The sequence below is a fragment of the Salvelinus namaycush genome, chromosome 26, assembly GCF_016432855.1.
Source record: "Salvelinus namaycush isolate Seneca chromosome 26, SaNama_1.0, whole genome shotgun sequence".
Classification (NCBI taxonomy): domain Eukaryota; kingdom Metazoa; phylum Chordata; class Actinopteri; order Salmoniformes; family Salmonidae; genus Salvelinus; species Salvelinus namaycush.
This window is the reverse complement of record NC_052332.1, coordinates 5105371-5131341: the sequence shown is the minus strand read 5'-3', so window position 1 is coordinate 5131341 and position 25971 is coordinate 5105371. Positions and strand designations below refer to the sequence as shown.

Sequence of the window (25971 nt, the reverse complement as noted above, 5' to 3'; positions counted from 1 at the left end):
CTCCCTCAGAACTTGAGACATCTGTGGCATTGTGTTGTGTCACAAAACTACACATTTTAGAATTACCTTTTGTCCCCATCACAAGGTGAACCGGTCAAATGAAATCAAATATGTGTAATGATCATGCTGTTTAATCAGCTTCTTGATATGCCACACCTGTCTGGTGGATGGATTATCTTGGCAATTAAGAAATGCTCACTAAACAGGGATGTGCACAAATTGAGTTTTTTTTTGCACATGGAACATTTCTGGGATATTTTATTTCTGCTCATGTTTTTTATATTTTTGTTCAGTATGTGTGGGGTACAGAGAGGAGGTAGTCATAATGTTAAACACTATTATTGCACACCGAGTCCATGCAACTTATGAGCAATCTTTTATTTGAACTTCAGCTTTTCATTTCTAAATAATTTGTAAAAAATATCTTAACATAATACCATTAGTGTGTAGGTCAGTGACACAATCTCATTTGAATCCATTTTACATTGACTAACAAAATGTGGAAAAAGTCAAGGGGCGTGAATAGTTTCTGAAGGCACTGTACAGCAATCGATATTGGTGCGCTATGTCAAGAATCCAGTATATAAATATGCGGTGTGTATAAACAGTGTAACTAAAATGCAATGTAGTATAAATATTAGACATAGCTTGTCAAATACAGTATGGATATCACATTTTCCAATTTAAGGGATTCCCTTTCACATACCTAATTACGCATGTGCTTCTACAGGTGTCTTGCTCCGAATTCTGTCTGCAGACAGCGACGGTCTCACCAACAGAATGTGGGCCTCAGGAATGGATTGGGACTATTATGACCCGTGCTACGTGAGGGAGAGAGGCATACCCAAACAAAAAGATCACAAACCTGCATTACATACCAAGCATTATTGGGTATGATGCCCGAGATCTACATGTTTTAATCTCATTTAGATTTTTTTATATACTTTATTTACAATATTAGGCTATACATATTTTTCTCCACATATTTAAAATAATATAAGAGCACTAAACAGATCACTTACCAAATGTAAAAAAAAAAGAATCCCCACTAGTTTAGTAAAGAATTGCTAATTCACTAATGTAAATCACATTTATTCCAAGACACTTACTTGTATGATTCACTTTTTTTGTAATGCATTCATTTCACACAACTTTCAATGTTTCAAAAAATCGTTTGTGGTCCACTTGAATAAGCACGTTTTGATTGTGCACAAATTTCTTGTACTTTTCACTTAAATTCACTATTAAACTTTCAATAAAAATTGTGTATTGGTTTCGTGGTTCAAGTTCATTCCCATTTAAAATATCTATCCAAACATGTACAATTAAGTTTCATGCAAGCAAAACTGACACCCGTTTCACCAGTTCATTTATTGTTTATTTCATACAATTCAATTTTCACATTTCTGTAGCCCTATTACATTATATATATATTTATAAAAAAATGACAAGTCATAAGCAATCCCTCCTTTTATTACAGGCTATAGCATTGAATCCTTCAATAGTGGCTAGTAAGAAGGCAAATGTACTCTACCCAATCCCCCACAGCCTTCTGTGTAAATCCTTACAAGGTTTGAAATAAATACATGTCCCCATAGCCAGAATACAGACAAGCTGCACCATGCGGTCTCTAACTATTAGAGGGGGGTGAGACAGGTTTGTAAATAATATTAAATAGGCATTTTTTTGTTTTAGTTGTGGTATTGTACAGCTTTGCCAGAATGTGAGGAAACTTTGGTCCACCGAGTGGTTGTGTTTTGGTCCACGGTGCGGTTTAACCATAGAGGTCGTCGTCGTTGTCCTCGTTGAAGACTGTACCACCGCTGCCACCAGCAGAGCCCTGGCTGGGCCCAGCGCCTGGCGCAGAGCTAGTGGGGAACCTGAGATGAGGAGAGGAGGGGAAAGTAACTGTTTAGCTCAGTACAGTACATATCAAGGGGAGCCAGCTTGGTAGTGCCACAACATTCCTTATGTAAACCTTATGGCATGTTAGCTGTACTTTGTAAGAAGAAAAGTTCAATGAATGTTCCCACTGGGTGTATATAGGCTATAAATGATCTAGGATATATGAGCAGAAAAAGTTACCTAACAGTATTATTCAACATCATCGTCCGCTATGTGAAATGCGTGTTCTTACCGGAAGCTGCCGAAGCCTCTGCTCTGCTGTAACGTCTGTGCGAACATCTCGTATTTGCGGATGTCGTTGTCGCTGACTGAGCGGCGGGCGAAACGCATGGCCTCCTCAAAATGGTCTTTACGGATCTCTGGGACAGGGTCGTCCTCCTCAACCTCCTGTGGGGGCAAGGGCAATAAATAATTGATATCTTTAAAATAACATCACGCTTTCTCTTCCTCCAGTATGTGTGTGAATTGGTTTAAGGTTCAATGCATTATTCCTACTCTTCTTCCTGTGTATAAATAATGTATAGAAATCTTTATGGTTTATGTGTCCGTTAAAGAAATGCCCAGGTTGATTTACTCAGTCATTTAATAATTAAGAGATTAAGACACCAAGACTGGCTTTGTAGCATCTACAGACTCATAATTGAAGTGTCTTAAAGGCCTGGGTAAGTCCAAAATCTCAAATATATTTTGATATGTTTAACACTTTTTTGGTTACTACATGATTCCATGTGTTATTTCATAGTTTACAATGTAGAAAATAGTAAAAATAAAAGATAAACCTTGAATGAGTAGGTGTGTCCAAACTTTTGACTGGTACTGTATATAAAATCTGCAAAAAAAGAAACGTCCCTTTTTTCAGGACCCTGTCTTTCAAAGATAATTCGTAAAAATCCAAATAACTTCACACATCTTCATTGTATATGGTTTAACACCGTTTCCCATGCTTGTTCAATGAACCATAAACAATTAATGAACATGCACAACTGTCGTTAAGACACTAAAGGCAATTAAGGTCACAGTTATGAAAACTTAGGACACTAAAGAGGCCTTTCTACTGACACTGAAAAACACAAAAAGAAAGATGCCCAGGGTCATCTGCGTGAACATGCCTTAGGCATACTGCAAGGTGGCATGAGGACTGCAGATGTGGCCAGGGCAATAAATTGCAATGTCCATACTGTGAGACGCCTAAGACAGAGGTACAGGGAGACGAGATCGTCCTCGCAGTGATCGTTCTCGCAGTGGCAGACCACGTGTAACAACACCTGCACAGGATCGGTACATCCGAACATCACAACTGCGGGACAGGTACAGGATGGCAACAACAACTGCCCGAGTTACACCAGGAACGCACAATCCCTCTATCAGTGCTCAGACTGTCCGCAATAGGCTGAGAGAGGCTGGACTGGGGGCTTGTAAGCTTGTTGTAAGGCAGGTCCTCACCAGACATCACCGGCAACAACGTCGCCTATGGGCACAAACCCACCGTTGCTAGACCAGACAGGACTGGCAAAGAGTGCTCTTCGCTGATGAGTCACGGTTTTGTCTCACCAGGGGTGATGGTCGGATTCGCGTTTATCGTCGAAGGAATGAGCGTTACACCAAGGCCTGTACTCTAGAGCGGGATCGATTTGGAGGTGGAGGGTCCGTCATGGTCTGGGGCGGTGTGTCACAGCATCATCGGACTGAGCTCGTTGTCATTGCAGGCAATCTCAACGCTGTGCATTACAGGGAAGACATCCTCCTCCCTCATGTGGTACCCTTCCTGCAGGCTCAACCTGACATGACCCTCCAGCATGACAATGCCACCAGCCATACTGCTCGTTCTGTGCATGATTTCCTGCATGACAGGAATGTCAGTGTTCTGCCATGGCCAGCGAAGAGCCCGGATCGCAATCTCATTGAGCACGTCTGGGACCTGTTGGATCGGAGGGTGAGGGCTATGGCCATTCCCCCCAGAAATGTCCGGGAACTTGCAGGTGCCTTGGTGGAAGAGTGGGGTAACATCTCACAGCAAGAACTGGCAAATCTGGTGCAGTCCATGAGGAGGAGATGCACTGCAGTACTTAGTATCTGGTGTGGCCACCAGCTGCATTAACTGTTACTTTTGATTTTGACCCCCCCTCCCTTTGTTCAGGGACACATTCAATTTATGTTAGTCACATGTCTGTGGAACTTGTTCAGTTTATGCCTCAGTTGTTGAATCTTATGTTCATACAAATATTTACACGTTAAGTTCGCTGAAAATAAACGCAGTTGACAGTGAGAGGACGTTTCGTTTTTTTTAATGAGTTTACATGCATACAAACATACATACAGTTGAAGTCGGAAGTTCATACACCTTAGCCAAATACATTTAAATTCAGTTTCTCACAATTCCTGACATTTAATCCTAGTAAAAATTACATCTTAGGTCAGTTAGGATCACCACTTTATTTTAATAATGTGAAACGTCATAATAATAGCATAGAGAATTATTTATTTCAACTTTAACTTGGGCCAAACGTTTCGGGTAGCCTTCCACATTAAGTTGGGTGAATTTTGGCCAATTTCTCCTGACAAGAGCTGGTGTAAGTAACTGAGTCAGGTTTGTAGGCCTCCTTGCTCACACACGCTTTTTCAGTTCTGCCCACAAATTGTCTATAGGATTTAGGTCAGGGCTTTGTGATGGTCACTCCAATACCCTGACTTTGTTGTCCTTTAGCCATTTTGCCACAACTTTTGAAGTATGCTTGAGGTCATGTCCATTTGGAAGACCCATTTGCAACCAAGCTTTAACTTCCTGATTGATGTCTTGAGATGTTGCTTCAATATATCCACATAATTTTCCTGCCTCATGATGCCATCTATTTTGTGAAGTGCACCAGTCCCTCCTGCAGCAAAGCACCCCCACAACATGATGCTGCCACCCCCGTGCCTCACGGTTGGGATGGTGTTCTTCGGCTTGCAAGCCACCCCTTTTTTCCTCCAAACATAACGATGGTCATTATGGCCAAACAGTTCTATTTTATCAGACCAGAGTAGTTGCAAACCGTATTCTCACTTTTATTAATGGTGGTTTTGGAGCAGTGGCTTCTTCCTTGCTGAGCGGCCTTTCAGGTTATGTCGATATAGGACTCGTATTACTGTGGATATAGATACTTTTCTACCTGTTCCGTCCAGGATCTTCACAAGGTCCTTTGCTGTTGTTCTGGGATTGATTTGCACTTTTCGCACCAAAGTCCATTCATCTCTAGGAGACAGAACGAGTCTCCTTCCTGAGCGGTACGACAGCTGCGTGGTCCCATGGTGTTTATACTTGCGAACTATTGTTTGTACAGATGAATGTGGTAGGCGTTTGGAAATTGCTCCCAAGGATGAACCAGAATTGTGAAGGTCTACAATTTTTTTTCTGGGGTCTTGGCTGATATTTTTCTTTTTATGTCAAGCAAAGAGGAACTGAGTTTGAAGGTAGGCCTTGAAATACATCCACAGGTACACCTCCAATTGACTTAAATGATGTCAATTAGCCTATCAGAAGCTTCTAAAGCCATGACATAATTGTCTGGAATTTTCCAAGCTGTTTAAAGGCACAGTCAACTTAGTGGAATCGTGATACAGTTAATTATAAGTGAAATAATCTGTCTGTAAACAATTGTTGGAAAAATTACTTGTGTCATGCACAAAGTAGATGTCCTAACCGACTTTCCAAAACTATAGTTTGTTAACAAGAAATTTGTGGAGTGGTTAAAAAACGAGTTTTAATGTAAACTTCCGACTTCAACTGTACATACATACCACACCAAGGTTGGAATAATACTGTGAGAGCTGTTTGAAAAGACCGCCTGAACCCCCAAACAGTCCTAGCAAAATTTGTTGCTTGAGAAATTGCTCCTTACAAAGAAGCAATTTGTTTGTTTTAAATTAAAATGTTAAAAAACAAATCACAGTAAGGTACTTAATTGTTATCCAGAAATGATTTGATATTCAGATAAAAACAGCTGCATTCGACCTTTAAACAAAGGTTAGCTGTGTGTTGGGCAAAAATGAATGTCCAAGTCAAGAAAGCTTACCAGCAGCACTTGCCGCACTGGTAGCCTATTCGAGGGTGCTTTTTCAAAACCTACAGTGCATTCGGAAAGTATTCAGACCCCTTGACCTTTTCCAAATTTTGTTACATTACAGCTTTATTCTAAAATGTACTGTTTTTTCCACACCCCATAATGCAAAAACAGGTTTTTAGAAATATTTGCAAATATCACATTTATGTAAGTATTCAGACCCTTTACTCAGTATTTTTTTGAAGCAACTTTGGCAGTGATTACAGCTTCGAGTCTTCTTGGGTATGACACTACGAGCTTGGCACACCTGTATCTGGGGAGTTTCTCCCATTCTTCTCTGCAGATCCTATTAAGCGCTGTCAGGTAGGATGGGGAGTGTTGCTGTACAACTATTTTCAGGTCTCTCCAGAGATGTTCAATCCGGTTCAAGTCCGGGTGCTGGCAGGGCCACTCAAGGACATTCAGACTTGTCCCGAAGCCACTCTTACGTTTTGTTGGCTGTGTGCTTAGGGTCGTTGTCCTGTTGCAAGGTGAACCTTCGCCTGAGTCGGAGGTCCTGAGAGCTTTGGAGCAGGTTTTCATCAAGGATATATGTACTTTACTCCGTTCGTCTTTCCCTTAATCCTGACTAGTCTCCCAGTCCCTGCCACTGAAAAACATCCTCACAGCATGCTGCCACCACCATGCTTCACCGTAGTGATGGTGCCTGGTTTCCTCCAGACGTGAAGCTTGGCATTCAGGCTAAAGAAATTGATCTTGGTTTCATCAGACCAGAGAATCTTGTTTCTCATGGTTGGAGAGTCCTTTAGGTGCCTTTTGGCAAACTCCAAGCGGGCTGTCAGCCTTTTACTGAAGAGTGGCTTTGGTCTGGCCACTCTACCATAAAGGCCTGATTGGTGGAGTGCTGCAGAGATGGTTGTTCTTCTGGAAAGTTCTCCCATCTTCACAGAGGAACTCTAGAGCGCGGTCAAAATGACCAGCGGGTTCTTGGTCACCTCCCTGACCAAGGCCCTTCTCCCCCGATTGCTCAGTTTGGCCGGGCGGCCAGCTCTAGGAAGAGTCTTGGTGTTTCAAAACTTCATCCATTTAAGAATGGAGGAGGCCACTATGTTGTTGGGGACCTTCAATGCTGCAACATTTGTTGGTAACCTTCCCTAGATCTGTGCCACGACACAATCCTGTCTCGGAGCTACGGACAATTCCTTAGACCTCATTTGCAAACATTTATAAAAACCTGTTTTTGCTTTGTCATTATGGGGTAGTGTGTGTAGATTGATGAATATAAAAATGTTTAAAAAACTTTTAGATGAATGCAATAATAGAATAATGCAATAACAAATGTAACAAAGTGGAAAAAGGGGTCTGAATACTTTCAGAATTTTCCATCAACTCACAAGAGGCTGAATGTATCTCACCGGAGGAAGCATCCGAGCGAGTGAAACAGTGCCCCTCGGTCTTATGCGGTCTGGTCAAAAAGAGTATGACATTGTTGCTGCCCGTAGCATTGAATGCAATGGAAGCCAGCAAGCATTTGGCCTCCCTTGATAAAAAAGTATAAAATAATAGCCAATCAGCTTTTAGCTAAACTGAGTGAGCTCAACTGTGAATGGTCCTGGCGCATCAAAAAATATATAATAATTTACTTAAAAAAGTGTCAAGGGAAGTCAGTTTGGATTTGGCTTCACACCAACCACATTAAAAGCAAACCGTCATTGACAGAAAACGTAAATTGTTGCATCTGGTTGTGTTATAAAATTGTCCCTTTCCGAAATTAGCCATGGATGGAAATAGGGATTTGGACTTGTGGTTTTACTTAATTCTCCCCTCTGGCCAATGATTGTAACGATAATTCTGATCCAACCATAAATTCATATATTGTGACCCTGGCCTGCGAGGATGGAAGTTCAATATGTAGCTAGATGCAGTAGGCTAATGTTAACTAGCTGGTTCATCGTTGCCCAGGGAGTAAGGCTAGCGAGCAAGCATTTTAGCCAGGTAGCCTAGGACAACAAAAACTAAAAGCGTGTACTGCATGACAGAGTCATAGACCATTTCGACAACATGAAAGCGAGGTGGATAGCATTGTTGTTTCTCTACAAGTAGGGTAAGTCAACATGTTTTTTTCTACTTGCACACACAGAGCAATCAGAACCATTAACAGACATATTTAACTTACGTTGATTGGACTAAATTGTTTTTGGGATCTTTTCGTTGTCACTGTATTAGACTAAGCATAGGTGATTTGATGATGTTGGAATGTTGAAGTTGAAATGTTGCTGGAATAGTGGAGGCAACTCCTGTTTTCTTTGCAGCTTACGGCAATTGTCCATGATTCTAAATCCATAGTTGTGTAGAAGTCTGAAAATGTCAGAAACATGAACTTGCTTGACCGTGCTGTAGGTCATGCAACTGTTTGTTACACATGCAAAATGCTTTGTGGACTTCACCGGATAGAGGTTGCTCTCCGGTTTTCTGATGAAAGAAAGGTGTGGTTGAATTGATTCTGCCACGGTGTCTGCTTATTGTCTCGGGCCTTAGGCCTATATATCAACGTTTCAAGGCATATGAACTAACAGGTTTTAGTGCAAACAACGCAATTATCACAACACAGGTTGTAATATGGCTTTTTTGGGGGGGGCTTGGCTTCCCCATTCATTTTAACCACGCACCGCTACTGGACATTATTAGAAAGATGACATTCTCCTCTTTTCTACTGTAGGTATGCAATTCAAAATATTTTTATTTTGCGGTTGCTAGTGAAACTCATAAAAACATTGGGGGGGATAAAATGACTTATTTATATTTTTGCGGACCCCTGGTCTAGACCGGGTCATTGAATGAATAAAAATGCAGTAGTGACTAAACTCACCATGGATAAGGGGTTGGTCTGCCGCTCTCTCTCCCTCCTGATCTCATTCTCAATGGACTCCCTGATGGCCATCTTACAGGCCCTCTGACAGATCTCTGTCAGGTCAGCGCCAGAGAAACCATTGGTCATCTTGGCCAGGAAATCCAAGTCCACATCCTATAAATCAGACAGGGGTGGAGGGAGTGTTAAAACCACTTCCAGACAAAGATCAAAACAGTAATGTGATTAGAAAACACTGATGTTTTACCACACACAGCAATTTCCATATCAACAACTTTTCCCACAAACAATCAATACCCATTACATGAAGCCAGCCTGGAATAAAGACATTTGATAAGCCCTAACCCCACCCCTCAAATCAGAACATGCTGACTGAGGAGATTGGAGAAAGTTCAGTTCAGTCAGCACAATGTCAGCGCATGGCCAAATACACATAGATGCTTGCCTTGGCGATGGGTGACTTCCTGAGGTTGGCGCTGAGGATGTTGATGCGGGACTTCTCGTCTGGCAGGGGGATGTAGATGAGCTGGTCCAGTCTTCCGGGCCTCAGGATGGCCGGGTCGATGATATCAGGCCTGGTACAGCACACAGTTTAGTCATTAAACTTAACCTACATTTCTACACAAACCATTCTACACCTCATTATACGCTACCTTATTGTCCACCTCAGATCTAAGTGCATTCAACTAAGGTAGGGGAGACTACCACATATGATAATTGCAAGTAAAACCTTAATACATTTTTTGTTTGTTTATTGCTTCTAGCATCAACCACAGTGCTAGAAATGTGTTTTTAACACTAGAACCGCTAAAGCAGTCATTTGGACTGCTCATTCATTTTTATTGACTTTTCCTAAATAAGTCTATATCGATGTTAGAATCTTAATATCACAAAAAGAACTGGAGTTATAACCCGTTTTAGGGGGAAATGACATTGAGACGTTTCCAAGCCTCCCCCCGACAGTAAAAATATATTTTTTTAAAGACATGCTCTACTCCTTCTCCCAACAGTTGATAATCACCCCTATAATTGCCTCAAACGAAATCTAAAACTATACCGAAACTATTTTCACACAACAGATTAAATACACTATATATTTTTTTATTTTACCTTTATTTATCTAGGCAAGTCAGTTAAGAACAAATTCTTATTTTCAATGACGGCATTGGAACAGTGGGTTAACTGCCTTGTTCAGGGGCAGAACAGATTTTTACCTTGTCAGCTCGGGATTCGATCTTGCAACCTTTCGGTTACCAGTCCAACGCTCTTACCACTAGGCTACTATTTCAGCCACACCCGTTGCATAATTATGTAATCACCAATTGTGAATGAAGAACAGGGCGGGCCATTCTATTGATTTGATCTATTCTAATGATCTCAAAATGCTATGTACCCTATATCAGTCAACCAAATTGTATCTAACCTGAACCTACACCTCCGAGGCCCAAGCGCAAAAAAGACAGAACGGTGCACACTGACCAGGTGCCCTCACCACCACCACATGAAACGGTGAGAGAGGAAATGATGACTGCCCCATTTTGATAGAACAAGCCGCTGACAATGCCACAGGCCGATTATCAGCACAAAATGTAATCACAGAGAGCAGGCCCTACATTTCAAGCAAAAAAATAGATCTCCAGCTTTGGTTGTTTATGTGACTTGGACATACTCCAACTTATGTATTTGCAACTTATGTACAGTCGTGGCCAAAAGTTTTGAGAATGACACAAATATTAATTTTTATATTAAAAGTATATTAAAAGTCTGCTGCCTCAGTGTCTTCAGATATTTTTGTCAGATGTTACTATGGAATACTGAAGTATAATTACAAGCATTTCATAAGTGTCAAAGGCTTTTATTGACAATTACATGAAGTTGATGCAAAGAGTCAATATTTGCAGTGTTGACCCTTCTTTTTCAAGACCTCTGCAATCCGCCCTGGCATGCTGTCAATTAACTGCTGGGCCACTTCCTGACTGATGGCAGCCCATTCTTGCATAATCAATGCTTGGAGTTTGTGGGTTTTTGTTTGTCTACCCACCTCTTGAGGATTGACCACAAGTTCTCAATGGGATTAAGGTCTGGGGAGTTTCCTGGCCATGGACACAAAATATTGATGTTTTGTTCCCCGAGCCACTTAGTTATCACTTTTGCCTTATGGCAAGGTGCTCCATCATGCTGGAAAAGGCATTGTTCGTCACCAAACTGTTCCTGGATGGTTGGGAGAAGTTGCTCTCGGATGTGTTGGTACCATTCTTTATTCAAGCCTGTGTTCTTAGGCAAAGTTGTGAGTGAGCCCACTCCCTTGGCTGAAAAGCAACCCACACATGAATGGTCTCAGGATGCTTTACTGTTGGCATGACACAGGACTGATGGTAGCGCTCACCTTGTCTTCTCCGGACAAGCTTTTTTCCGGATGCCCTAAACAATCGGAAAGGGGATTCATCAGAGAAAATGACTTTACCCCAGTCCTCAGCAGTCCAATCCCTGTACCTTTTGCAGAATATCAGTCTGTCCATGTTTTCCTGGAGAGAAGTGGCTTCTTTGCTGCCCTTCTTGACACCAGGCCATCCTCCAAAAGTCTTCGCCTCACTGTGTGTGCAGATGCACTCACACCTGCCTGCTGCCATTCCTGAGCAAGCTCTGTACTGGTGGTGCCCCGATCCCGCAGCTGAATCAACTTTAGGAGACGGTCCTGGCGCTTGCTGGACTTTCTTGGGCGCCCTGAAGCCTTCTTCACAACAATTGAACCGCTCTCCTTGAAGTTCTTGATGATCCGATAGATGGTTGACTTAGGTGCAATCTTACTGGCAGCAATATCCTTGCCTGTGAAGCCCTTTTTGTGCCAAGCAATGATGACGGCACGTGTTTCCTTTCAGGGAACCATGGTTGACAGAGGAAGAACAATGATTCCAAGCACCACCCTCCTTTTGAAGCTTCCAGTCTGTTATTCGAACTCAATCAGCATGACAGAGTGATCTGCAGCCTTGTCCTAGTCAACACTCACACCTGTGTTAATGTGAGAATCACTGACATGATGTCAGCTGGTCCTTTTGTGGCAGGGATGAAATGCAGTGGAAATGTTTTTTGGGGGATTCAGTTAATTTGCATGGCAAAGAGGGACTTTGCAATTAATTGCAATTCATCTGATCACTCTTCATAACATTCTGGAGTATATGCAAATTGCCATCATACAAACTGAGGCAGCAGACTGTGAAAATTAATATTTGTGTCATTCTCAAAACTTTTGGCCACGACTGTATGTACACGCAGACCGTGTAAGCACGAGCTGACAATAATTGGCTATTTATGACTGCAGACAGACACATAGTCTTTCTATAAACTAGGGTACCAGTGAGAATTTCCTACATTGGACAACTTGTTACAGCTGCTCATAAGTCATTGATAATAAATCAGCAAAAAAAATAATCATGTAATTTCATTAAGGGGGAACATTGATTCAATACAATTCACAAGTTGATTTAAAACCTGTGTTTAACCCTTTATCATGGTTGTTGTCTTGACAGATTTGTCCAAAATCGTGTGACATAAAACATGTGTGACAGAGTGTGCCAAACTGTCATGAAGGCAAAGGTTGGGTACTTTGAAGAATCTCAAAATATATTTTGTTAAAAAAAAAATATATGTTTTGGTTACTACATGATTCCATGTGTTATTAAATAGTTTTTATGTCTTCACTATTATTCTACAATGTAGAAAATAGTAAAAAAAAAAAAACATTTAAAAACCCTTGAATGAGTAGGTGTGTCAACTTTTGACTGGTACTGCATGTCACCAATATGCCTAGTAAGTGTACCGTTAATCCCCCGTCATTTGGTTACATACATTTCTGTTAATGCATGTATTAAGTACGTCCATTTACCATTCTCGGAGTAGAAACGTTTGCAGAGTTCACAACCTGCTACACTTGTGAGAAACAAGTTTTGGTTTATTTCATAACCATTACGAGTTTTGCCAATCTTTTCATTGGATTGCTTCGTGAGTGAGCATGTGTCTGTTTTTTTTTGTCCTGATAACGCTGAGGGAGCACGCATAGAAGTAAACCTATCTGGCCTGCTGCATGCAAATGTAGGAAAGTGCCCATTTGGCAATGTCTGATTTCTGATTGTCTTAACTAATGACAGTTCCTCAGTATTTGAAAGATCTTTCCAACACTCCTGGCCTCGATAATCACCAAGCCTCGGTGTGAAAGAGCAAAGATCACATATATCCAGTGGAAGCATAATAAAAAACAACTGTCTGTCCTGAGCTCACTGGCGCAGGAAACTGAGGGCCAGGAATAGGCTAGTTGATATAATGTTGCAAGTTCGCTAGGGACAGCTTCAGGCGGATCCAGTTGTTGATTCGATACAATGTTGCACTTCACTAGCAATAGCTCGTCAAGACAGATCGAAAGGGAGTCAGGCGGAGTAGAGATGAAGGAGATTGAAAGAACCTGAATTTATCAGGATATTGTTTTGTCAGCTTTAGGCCTATGTATTTTACTTAGTCGACGATGAAAGTTATAGGCATACTGCTGCATTGGCCTATAGGCTATCTCTGAGTTCTATGCACATTTCTTTAGCTAGCCAATGGACAGCCATATGGCAGTGGCTGGTGCTCTCGCCTTTGTTAAATTTGAACTTTTAGATTTGTATCATTTTCCTTCAGATCTTTATGCTTAACCACGTGACAATGATTGAGAAACGTTATTATTGAAATGAAACTGTTCCACGAAAATGTGCATATAAAAAATAATCATAACTTTTACATAGAAATGGTAAGATAAATTGAAAGCTTCCCTAAAGTTCAAACTCACAAGCTGCTTATTGTCTTTACTACAGTATAACACCTATTTAAAAAAATGGTGAATGTGCAAGTGCGTGCACGCCTATGGATATCAAAGGCCCGTCCAACTGATTAGTTCTGTCGCTGGCCCTGAATGACAGTTGTGCCTGGATCTAATAACCCTAGCGAATTGATGTTGATCATCTGTTGTCTGTGTCTGTGATTTAACAGACAAAGCATCGAGGTAAATAGTTAATGTTTTCATATGTTTTTGTCCCTCGGATTGGACACCAAATCTACAGTGCGCAATTGTGTAGGTTAGACTATTGCGCAACACCCAACGCTATTTCTATGAATTATTCTGGATATAATGACAAGAATTTACATAGCCTAGTGGGCTTATTCACAATATGATCTGGTAATGAAATAACATGACACATTTGTTTTGTTTTCCGTGTTAGACCTGCAATTTTAAACAATACAAGTGGCTTGAAGTAGCCGACATGAACTTGAATTTGGAGCTCAGACATTCAGGTACTAGAGTAGGCCTACCTTGAAAATCAGACATTTATGCAATTTGGTGCTTAAAGTTCAAGTAATTATTGTAGCCAATTAATAAGTTATCCTGCTCCCTTACACTGAACAGAAATATAAAAACACAACATGCAACAATTTCAAAGATTTTACAGAGTTACAGTTCATAATGAAATCAGTCAATTGAAATACATTAATTTAGGCCCTAGTCTATGTATTTCACATGACTGGGAATACAGATATGCACCTGTTGTTCACAGATACCTTAAAAAAAATCGCAGGGGAATGGATTTAAAAAAGAGGCAGTATCTGGTGTGATCAGTTGGCTCATACAGCGAGACATCACCTTCGCATAGAGTTGATTAGGCTATTGATTGTGGCCTGTGGAATGTTGTCCCACTCCTCTTCAATGGCTGTGTGAAGTTGATGGATATTAACGGGAACTGGAACACGCTGTTGGACACGTCGATCCAGAGCATCCCAAACATGCTCAATGGGTGACATGTCTGGTGAGTATGCAGGCCATTGAATAACTTGGATATTTTCTGCTTCCAGCAAATGTGTACGGATCCTTGCGACATTGGGCCGTGCATTATCATGCTGAAACATGAGGTGATGGCGGCGGATGAATGGCATGACAATGGGCCTCAGGATCTCATTACGGTATCTCTGTACATTCAAATTGCCATCGATAAAATGCAATTGTGTTCATTGTCTGTAACTTATGCCTGCCCATACCATAATTCCGCCGCCACCATGGGGAACTCTGTTAACAACATTGACATCAGCAAACCGCTCGCCCACATGACGCCTTGATGGTTGGGGTATTCATTTTGATTTTGACTTTATAAAAAGATGCTGTCCCCGCATTCCAACAAAGGCACTACACAAAAAGAATTGATTGAACAATTAAACTGTTTTTAGTGTTTTGTTTTTACATATAAACGACAGTAACAAACTAATAAAAATGCTATTGTGTTATTTGTAGAATTATTATTATTTTTAATTCTAACGTTACCTAAAACCTTCAAACACAATAAAATTATTATTTTTGTGATAGCATATATGGAATGTATTAATTACATTGTTCGATGTTGCAGTCGGAATGACTGCTCATTAGCTTGAAGAGGGGGGGTCCCTCGAGGCCCAGTGGTTGTAGTGTTAAAAACTCAATTAGTGAGAATAACAGTGTAGCAGAGTGAGCGGTTGAGATGGCCGACCTGTTGGTGGCACCGATGATGAAGACGTTCTTCTTGCTGGACATGCCGTCCATTTCTGTCAGGATCTGGTTGATGACGCGGTCGGCCGCGCCGCCGCCATCACCCACGTTGCCGCCACGTGCCTTGGCGATGGAGTCCAGCTCGTCAAAGAAAAGCACGCAGGGGGCGGCCTGACGAGCCTGGAACACAAGCGGGCTTAGGAGGGTACAATATAGGTTTTGCAACGGAAAACGAGAATAAGCGTTTATTGGACGAGTCAAGGTTGGTCCCTCCCTTTTCAGTCATTTTTCTTCCGTTTATGCCTAATAAACACCTCCCAGGTTTCACATTTATTAACCATCTTTGTGCATGTGTAACACAACAATGAAATACCATACAATCAATAAAAACATACAAAAACAGTTCAAATACATGTGAATATGAGGTTAGAGGGATCTGAAGCCATGAAAAATTGGTTTAGCCTTACCTTGTCGAAGATCTCACGAACGTTGGCCTCGGACTCTCCGAACCACATGGTGAGCAGCTCAGGTCCTTTGATGGAGATGAAGTTCGCCTGGCACTCGTTGGCGATAGCTTTGGCCAGCAGGGTCTTACCACAACCTGGGGGCCCGTAGAACAGCACGCCCTTGGACGGGGTCATGCCGAACTTCAAGAACTTGTCTGGGTGCTCCACTGGGTACTGAAGAGAAGCGCAGACCATGAAGGTTAATCAAGACCCACTACAGACAAGCAAAACAGACCAGAGAAATTAACTGTACACTTCACTCTCTATTGATAAAAAATAAATAAACAAATGACATATTAGCTTTTATGGCATATATAGCTAAATCGTATCAGTAATGTACCCATGACTATAACATGGCTTACCTGTACAAGCTCCTGGAGTTCCCTCTTGACGTCCTCCAGACCTCCGATGTCCTCCCAGCTGATGTTGGGCACCTCAACCACCGTCTCTCTCAGGGCTGACGGGTTGCTCTGGCTTAGAGCCCACTGAAACACAACACGCATACAAATCGGTTAGTCCTGCTGGTTAAGAGATTCTCTGCTACAACTGGTTCTAATGCTTAAAATGGTACCTGGTCACGTTTTGGGGAGATAACTTTAAGCATAAAGTGCTGTCCTCAGACCATTAGAAAAAAGACAATTGCTGGATGCTGCAGATTTACATCGTGACGAAAAACAAAGGTGAATAAAGTGCTCTGTGCTAAGCTACTTTGAGTAGTGTGTGTGTGTGTGTGTGTGTGTGTGTGTGTGTGTGTGTGTGTGTTAAAGGAGAAAATAATCCAGTTCCTTACTCTGAAGTCATCCATGGTGACAGCCAGGGAGCTCATGACCTCCGCGTCGATGGTTTCGTCCTCCAGGTCGATGAGATCCATCTTCTTCCTGATGGCCTGCAGGGCGGCTTCAGAGCACAGAGCGGCCAGGTCAGCACCCACATGGCCGTGAGTCTGATTGGCAACCTGGAGGACACAGATAGACATGGTCACACATACAGTGGCGATACAGACACAGAATCAATATGGCAGTGAGTTAAGCCACTCGCAACTTTTCATTCCACCTTGCGCGCACACACAAAATGGTGAGTTTCATTGACAACCTCACTCTGTAAAACGACAGTAGTGCTATACACACCTGCTCGAGGTCCACGTCGTCGGACAGTTTCATGTTCTTGGTGTGTATCTGCAGGATCTCCAGTCTGCCTGTGGCGTCAGGGATGCCGATGTCCACCTCCCTGTCAAAACGCCCTGAGGAGCGACGTCACACAGTGAAGGTCAGTCTCACTAACCAGCATAGAAATAGATTCCATTTTGATTTCTTTGTTAACGTCAACCCTGCTGATTCACAGCTAGTAATGACAAAGAATCAACATTGGATGAAGATATTCATCAAATATGGTATATCAAATATAAGAGGCCTCCGACAAAACTCAGAACGGACACTGTTACATTCTAGGTGTGCAAGTGCATTGAGGAGGGATCGTACCAAATCGCCTCAGGGCGGGGTCAATGCTGTTGGGCCTGTTGGTGGCTGCCATGACGATGACGTGAGCGCGCTGCTTTAGGCCATCCATGAGTGTGAGGAGCTGGGACACAATGCGCCTCTCCACCTCACCGTGTGTCTGCACAGGACAACATAAAAAAGGTTAATGACATTCTCGGGTTGACCCTAAAGTCCCTTTCTCACCATGTCTTGTTGACGACGCCGTTCACGCCAATTGCAAAATATCGTCCTGCTGCAATCCGTCAATTACTTATTCGGAACAGGTTCGATGTGTGTCTTTTCGCATGCGAAAATAAGCTGTTGATCGATATACACTGAACAAAAAAATTCATTAGGCCCTAATATATGGATTTCACATGACTGGGCAGGAGTGCAGCCATGTCCACCCACCGGGGAGCCAGGCCCAGCCAAATAATGAGTTTTTACCCCCCAAAAGGGCTATATTACAGATAGAAATACTCCTTGGTTTCATCAGCTGTTCAGGTGGCTGGTCTTAGACTATCCCACAAGTGAAGAAGGCGGATGCGGAGGTCCTGGGCTGGCGTGGTTACACGTGGTCTGCGGTTAGAAGGCCGGTTGGACACACTGCCAAATTCTCTAAAACGACATTGGAGGGGATTTATTGTAGAGAAATTAACATTGACTTCTCTGGCAACAACTCTGGTGGACATTACTGCAGTCAGTATGGTAATTGCACACTCCCTCAAAACATCTATGGCATTGTGTTATGTGAAAACTACACATTTTAGAACAACCTTCTATTGTCCCCAGCACAAGGTGCACCTGTGTAATGGTCATGCAGTTTAATCAGCTTCTTGATATACCACACCTGTCAGGTGAATGGATTATCTTAGCAAAGGAAAACATTTCACTAACAGGGATGTAAACAAATTTGTGCACAACACAGAGAAATAAGCTTTTTGTGCATATGGATAATTCTGGGATCTTTTATTTCAGTTCATGAAACACGGGACCAACACTTTACATGTTGCGTTTATATTTTTGTTCAGTATGAATTGTTATCTGAGACAATGCCAGTGACAGGCCGCTACTGACGGATCTGTGGGATCGTTGTGTGAATGAACAAATGTATTTATTTCTCCGCCCGTTTTTTACATTTGCAATGCATCGGTGCAAAAAATGTATTAATTTAGCCAAAGTGATCACATCACACCAGAGCTACACATCGCTCTCGCCATTTAAACTCCCTGCCAGTTCATTGACAATGCTGTAGGCTATTTAATAGCCATTCAGCAACCAAGAAGATCCTTCGATGCTTCTCTCCTCGAATAGGCCTATTAGGTTTAAAAAAAAATATATAGAAATAAGTTTAACTATATTGATGTTCATCGTCTATATATATATATACACACAGTGGGGAGAAGAAGTATTTGATAACCTGCAAAATAGGCAGTGTTTCCTACTTACAAAGCATGTAGAGGTCTGTAATTTTTTATCATAGGTACACTTCAACTGTGAGAGACGGAATCTAAAACAAAAATCCAGAAAATCACATTGTATGATTTTTAAGTAATTAATTTGCATTTTATTGTATGACATAAGTATTTGATACATCAGAAAAGCAGAACTTAATATTTGGTACAGAAACCTTTGTTTGCAATTACAGAGATCATACGTTTCCTGTAGTTCTTGACCAGGTTTGCACACACTGCAGCAAGGATTTTGGCCCACTCCTCCATACAGACCTTCTCCAGATCCTTCAGGTTTTGGGGCTGTCGCTGGGCAATACGGACTTTCAGCTCCCTCCAAAGATTTTCTATTGGGTTCAGATCTGGAGACTGGCTAGGCCACTCCAGGACCTTGAGATGCTTCTTACGGAGCCACTCCTTAGTTGCCCTGGCTGTGTGTTTCGGGTCGTTGTGATGCTGGAAGACCCAGCCACGACCCAGCTTCAATGCTCTTACTGAGGGAAGGAGGTTGTTGGCCAAGATCTCGCGATACATGGCCCCATCCATCCTCCCCTCAATACGGTGCAGTCGTCCTGTCCCCTTTGCAGAAAAGCATCCTCAAAGAATGATGTTTCCACCTCCATGCTTCACGGTTGGGATGGTGTTCTTGGGGTTGTACTCATCCTTCTTCCTCCAAACACGGCGAGTGGAGTTTAGACCAAAAAGCTCTATTTTTGTCTCATCAGAGCACATCACCTTCTCCCATTCCTCCTCTGGATCATCCAGATGGTCATTGGCAAACTTCAGACGGGCCTGGACATGCGCTGGCTTGAGCAGGGGGACCTTGCGTGCGCTGCAAGATTTTAATCCATGACGGCGTAGTGTGTTACTAATGGTTTTCTTTGAGACTGTGGTCCCAGCTCTCTTCAGGTCATTGACCAGGTCCTGCCGTGTAGTTCTGGGCTGATCCCTCACCTTCCTCATGATCATTGATGCCCCACGAGGTGAGATCTTGCATGGAGCCCCAGACCGAGGGTGATTGACCGTCATCTTGAACTTCTTCCATTTTCTAATAATTGCGCCAACAGTTGTTGCCTTCTCACCAAGCTGCTTGCCTATTGTCCTGTAGCCCATCCCAGCCTTGTGCAGGTCTACAATTTTATCCCTCATGTCCTTACACAGCTCTCTGGTCTTGGCCATTGTGGAGAGGTTGGAGTCTGTTTGATTGAGTGTGTGGACAGGTGTCTTTTATACAGGTAACGAGTGGAGAACAGGTGCAGTTAATACAGGTAATGAGTGGAGAACAGGAGGGCTTCTTAAAGAAAAACTAACAGCTCTGTGAGAGCCCGAATTCTTACTGGTTGGTAGGTGATCAAATACTTATGACATGCAATAAAATGCAAATGAATTACTTAAAAATAATACAATGTGATTTTCTGGATTTTTGTTTTAGATTCCGTCTCTCACAGTTGAAGTGTACCTATGATAAAAATTACAGACCTCTACATGCTTTGTAAGTAGGAAAACCTGCAAAATCGGCAGTTTATCAAATACTTGTTCTCCCCACTGTATGTAGCAATAATAAATAGGAAATGTATTTTCTTAATTTCTCCAGTACCGAAAGCAGAACCGATAAGGTCGGAGCTTATTGATTCTACGGTCTTTCATAATTTATCCCCGGGGACCGTTTAGTACCGGGTTTCAGTACCCATCCATAGATACACCTGAGCTCAATTTCAAGTCTCAGAGCAAAGGGTCTGAATACTTATGTAAATAAGGTATTTATACATTTTTTATAAAGTTGCAAACATTTTTTTTTTTTTACTGTTTTTCTTTGTCATTATGGGGTCTTGTATGTAGATTGATGAGGAAAACAATTAATTGAATCAATTTTAGAATAAGGCTGTAACGTAACAAAATGTTGAAAAATCAGACAAAGAAAACTGTAGGCAGCAAGCGTCATGATGGTCAGCATATGTGCAAGGAATTACTGCAGTGCCATTCAATCCTGGTCCTTGAGACCCACCGAGCGTGCAGGCTTTTGTTTCAGGGCTGCAACCACACACGATTCAACTAAAGAAGTTTGTGCTGGGCTAAAAAAAAAAGCCTACACACCCTGTGGGCCTCCAGGGGCCCTGGAGGGGACAATGTTCAATAATGTACCTTCCTGTTTCACTCCAAAAAAAATCTTCCTAATGAACATGACTCCAGAGTAGGAAAGAAGAACACCTATATAGCGGACGGGAAGAAAACTGTATCAGAAGACGTGAGCCCACCTTTTCTCTTTTTGGTGCAATGGCGTCCAGCTCGTCAATGAAGATGATGGCGGGGGCATTCTTCTCAGCCTCCTCGAAGGCCTTCCTCAGGTTACTCTCAGACTCTCCAGCCAGTTTACTCATGATCTCGGGCCCTGAAACATTTAGCAGGCAAAAGTTAAACTATTAGTTCACTTTTTCCTGACCGTCACTGAACAGAGTTTGGGTCAATCAATTCCAATTCAGTATTTGCTCTTGAATGGAATTTCTATTCACTTAATGCAATGACAATTGAAACTTAATGAAACACTGAATGAAAAATAACAAAAAGGGGTATTGTTGCTCAGTCTCACCATTGATAAGGAAAAAGAAGGCTCCAGTCTCGTTGGCCACGGCACGTGCAATCAGTGTCTTTCCTGTTCCAGGGGGTCCATACAGCAGGATACCCCTTGGAGGCTGGGATTAACAATTAAATTACCTTTTTAATTATTTGCATTATCACATACAACATAATAAAAAACTAAAACTGTTTACTTATTTATCTTTTATCTTGTCCATGAGGTTTGAGGTGAATGATGAGAGATAGGGTTGGGCGGTATCCAGATGTTCATATCTCATCCCGGGATTTACGGTATTACCGGTTTAGTACACAAGGGGGTGTAAAAAAAAACACAAAAAAGCCCATTGGGACTCTATTACCAGAATGCTAACAAAATTGGCACAAGTAATAGCGAATTTCCATGGAGGCTAGCTAAATATGATAATGAGCGCAAACGGAAAATAAACAAATTGCAAAGAGAGTTCCTAAAATTCTGAACATATATTGTATTTTCTGCCGAATGTGTTGCACTAATGTATTTTCTGCAAAGGAAAACTATAGTTGCACGTCCCTGATTACTGTATTAAATAAAAAATATTTATTTTTATTTTACCTCTAGGCAAGTCAGTTAAGAACAAATTCTTATTTTCAATGACGGCCTAGGAACAGTGGGCAGAACGACAGATTTGTACCTTGTCAGTTCGGGGATTCGAACTTGCAACCTTTCGGTTACTAGTCCAACGCTCTAACCACTAGGCTACGCTGCCGCCCCATATATAAATAAAAACTATACTTTCAATATAAAACGTGAACCCTGTCAATACACAGCTGGACTCGCTTTCTCCCGCTGCGCTATTTACAAACACGTGACTGGCTCAACTGTTCTGGGGAACTACGGTAAGCTTCATAATGTGACAGGTGGAATGAAGAACGCGATCTGCATTATCTCCTAACGTATTGCACAAGTTGACTGCAGGTATTTACTCTCAAAATAGCAAAAATTATAAAAATGTATTGAAAAACCATCCCTTGGCAATTTCCAAATAACCCGGTATAAGGTATACTGCCCAAGCCTAATGAGAGGTGGTGTATTTAGTTCACCTTGACGCCGATGGCCTTGAAAAGTGCTGGGTGTCTCAGGGGCAGCTCCACCATCTCCTTAATCTGGGCCAGCTGCTTCCTCACACCCCCAATGTCATCATAGCCAACCTCATTCAGAGACTCCTCCTCATCCTGAACACAGAGAGATGTGGTTGGTAAAGCATAGAAAAGCAGAGGGAAAGGCTACAGATAGAAAACTATTTCTTCGTATGCTATGATCAGAAAATCTGGAATTCCTGAACGATCGAGAAAGAAATCACGTCTCTGAAAACTACAGCTTTAAAGTCAACCTGCTCTCATGCACAAGTTCCATCCGAAGCCTGGATGTAGCCCTACCTCTCGTTTGATGGGCTCGCCCTCACAGTGGATGACAGTGTCTGGGGCCGCGATGCAGTAGGGGTTAGGATCCGTCTCCACTACCTTGAACTCCACCGCACGCATGCCTCCCCTCACCAGGAAAATGTCCCCTACAAAACAACAGAGACTTCACATTAAACCAGGTCCCCAAGACCCTGACCTTAACCTTTTATTGTTTTTCATAGTTATAGTCTGCTGGCAAAGACATAGGATCAGGTTCGTTACACACGAAACAGATGAAAACAGACCGAAACAGGTATGGACTACCTGGACTTGTCCAATAAGTAACACTTTAGATTTCCGTTGCAACATGTTTTTAATGATGTGTCCTAATGACCATAATACAGAAGAACGTCTGTAGTACAGGGTCAAGTCCAGGTGGAGGAAGTACCTTAAACATTTCCTCCCATTTGGTGCCTACTGAAAACACCCCATGTTTTCCCCTGAATCAGTTACCTTTCCTGATGGGCCTGTAGGCCTCCAGGAAGTAGGGCTTGAGGTAGACCTCAAACAGGTTCCCTGTGATCCCCTCTACAGTGTCATCGATGGGCAGAACATGGATCCGCTTCCCGTACTTCACATCTGGGCATGGCTGAATACTGTGTGATCACAAAAGGAACTAAATATGCCATGGCTTTACTGTACAGTGTGAAGGAGCAGCGGTCTGGTTGCCCACATCATTCTGCACTGATGGCAAAACTCTCCAGTTCTATCTCACCTGATGACATCTCCCAGGCGGACTCTCAGGTTGTTGCGGACCACTCTGTTCATGCGGACCTTCTCGTCGGAGCAGGTGTCGTCAGAGAGCACGATGCATACCGTCTCCCGTCTCTTCTTTCCTTTCATCAGCACTGTGTCTCCCCTGAACAGCTGCAACTCATCCATCTTTGTCTAGGGCGGTGCAGGAAAGAGGAATTAGTCAGACACTGAATCCTACTGATATAGTATAGAACCTTGAACAGGGAATATAACTGTAATACAGCCTGCACAACATGAATGAGTGAGTTACTGGTGAAATAATATTGTAGTACTCAGTGCAGACGAAGGGGTTCACTAAAATGTCCCTGCCCCATTCATTCGCACCACCAATGCCTCACCTGAGACAGAGAAACCACACTGTTGTCCTCATTGAGAGATTCATCCACAACCAACCGGTTGGGCCTGGTCTTCTGCTTTAAAATCGCTGTGGATAGATCATTTTTCGATCTGATGGAAAATCAAAGAGATTGTAAATATATATGATGGCAAGACGTAACATACTTCATAATACCCAAAAATACATTGAATCTGGGAATATATAGACAGACAGCTAGCTGACTGTTGGAAATTTCTGCTAAGAGACAAACGGGTTTCTTTATTCAGATTTTTTAAATTAGAAACCAATGGCGACCGCTAGTCTTTCTGGGGTCCAACACAACGGAAAATACATTAAAGACAATTCACATACATTTAAAACATTGACATGAACATTACAGACTTACATGAATTACTAAAGAATAATAATGTGTGCGTAGACTGTGTTACAGTGCGTGTGTGCACGCATCTATTAGTTACACATACATGTCAGTACATACACACAAAAATGATGGCACATGGGGGAAAGGCGTTCTGCCTTGATGTGTTGTTTTATTTGTTTTAAAACCAGGTTTGCTGTTCACTTGCGCTATATGAGATGGAAGGGCGTTTCGATGCAACATTGGCTCTATATAATATTCTACGTTTTCTTGAATTTATTCTGGACCTAGGGACTGTGAATAGACCCCTGGTGGCATGTCTGGTGGGGGTAAGTACGTCTGTCAGAGCTATATGTAAGCTAATTACAGACTATTTGGAATTTAACACATACATTTCTCACAAAAACGAGAATTGATGCATGCAGTCAATCTCTCCTCTACGTTGAGCCAAGAGACCGACAAGCATACTGTTGATATTAGCCCTCTGTGTACATTGAAGGGCAAGGCGTGCTGCTCTCTTCTGGGCCAGCTGCAGTTTCTCTAGGTCCTTCTTTGCAGCACTTGACCATACCAATGGGGAATAGTTATGATTAGATCAAACTAGAGCCTGTAAGACTTGTTTGGTTGACTGTGGTGTTAAAAATGCTGAGCATCTCTTTATCACAGACAGACCTCTCCCCATCTTTAAAACAATTGAATCAATATGCTTTGACCATGAAAATGTATAGGGTGTCAAGCAAAACTTGCAACTTTAGCAAACTTCAGACGGGCCTGGACATGTACTGGCTTAAGCAGGGGGACACGTCTGGCACTGCAGGATTTGAGTCCCTGGCGGCGTAGTGTGTTACTTTGGTCCGAGCTCTCTGCAGGTCATTCACTAGGTCCCCCCGTGTGGTTCTGGGATTTTTGCTCACCGTTCTTGTGATCATTTTGACCCCACGGGGTGAGATCTTGCGTGGAGCCCCAGATCGAGGGAGATTATCAGTGGTCTTGTATGTCTTCCATTTCCTAATAATTGCTCCCACAGTTGATTTCTTCAAACCAAGCTGCTTACCTATTGCAGATTCAGTCTTCCCAACCTGGTGCAGGTCTACAATTTTGTTTCTGGTGTCCTTTGACAGCTCTTTGGTCTTGGCCATAGTGGAGTTTGGAGTGTGACTGTTTGATGTTTTGGACAGGTGTCTTTTATACTGATAACAAGTTCAAACAGGTGCCATTAATACAGGTAACGAGTGGAGGACAGAGATCCTCTTAAAGAAGAAGTTACAGGTCTGTGAGAGCCAGAAATCTTGCTTGTTTGTAGGTGACCAAATACTTATTTTCCACCATAATTTGCAAATAAATTCATAAAAAATCCTACAATGTGATTTTCTGTATTTTTTTTTCTCATTTTGTCTGTTATAGTTGAAGTGTACCTATGATGAAAATTACAGGCCTCTCTCATCTTTTTAAGTGGGAGAACTTGCACAATTGGGGGCTGACTAAATACTTTTTTGCCCCACTGTATATTTAAATATATATATATATATTATTTTTGTAATAATGACAATTACAACAATACTGAATGAACAATGAACACTTATTTTAACTTAATATAATACATAAATAAAATCTATTTAGTCTCAAATAAATAATGAAACACGCTCAATTTGGTTTAAATAATGCAAAAAAACAGTGTTGGAGAAGAAAGTAAAAGTGCAATATGTGCCATGTAAAAAA

The 25971-nt window shown here is 42.0% G+C and overlaps 1 protein-coding gene across 1 annotated transcript; it reads right to left on the bottom strand.

Annotated features, from left to right (window-relative positions):
- Window positions 1-1515: 1515 nt before the first annotated feature.
- On the bottom strand, window positions 1516-23689 carry LOC120021628 (transitional endoplasmic reticulum ATPase-like). Its single transcript, XM_038965434.1, has 16 exons — window positions 23517-23689; window positions 23255-23397; window positions 22778-22908; window positions 22442-22573; window positions 21375-21477; window positions 21043-21176; window positions 17340-17475; window positions 16989-17101; window positions 16652-16816; window positions 16224-16346; window positions 15823-16035; window positions 15357-15535; window positions 9260-9389; window positions 8815-8970; window positions 2138-2292; window positions 1516-1880 (listed from the first exon to the last, which is right to left on the bottom strand). The coding sequence occupies exons 1-16, from the start codon at window positions 23681-23683 to the stop codon at window positions 1775-1777; spliced, it is 2286 nt and encodes a 761-aa protein (XP_038821362.1). The 5' UTR covers window positions 23684-23689; the 3' UTR covers window positions 1516-1774.
- Between the last annotated feature and the right edge of the window lie 2282 nt (window positions 23690-25971).

Bases quoted from the DNA above. Each gene is read 5' to 3' on its own strand.
- LOC120021628 (XM_038965434.1), bottom strand. From the start codon at position 23,683: ATGGATGAGTTGCAGCTGTTCAGGGGAGACACAGTGCTGATGAAAGGA. The intron at 21,177-21,374 runs GTGAGACTGAGC...TAAATGTTTCAG, and splicing joins CTTCTTTTTCCTTATCAATG to GGCCCGAGATCATGAGTAAA. The intron at 16,036-16,223 runs GTAAGCCATGTT...GCTTCTCTTCAG, and splicing joins AACTCCAGGAGCTTGTACAG to TACCCAGTGGAGCACCCAGA.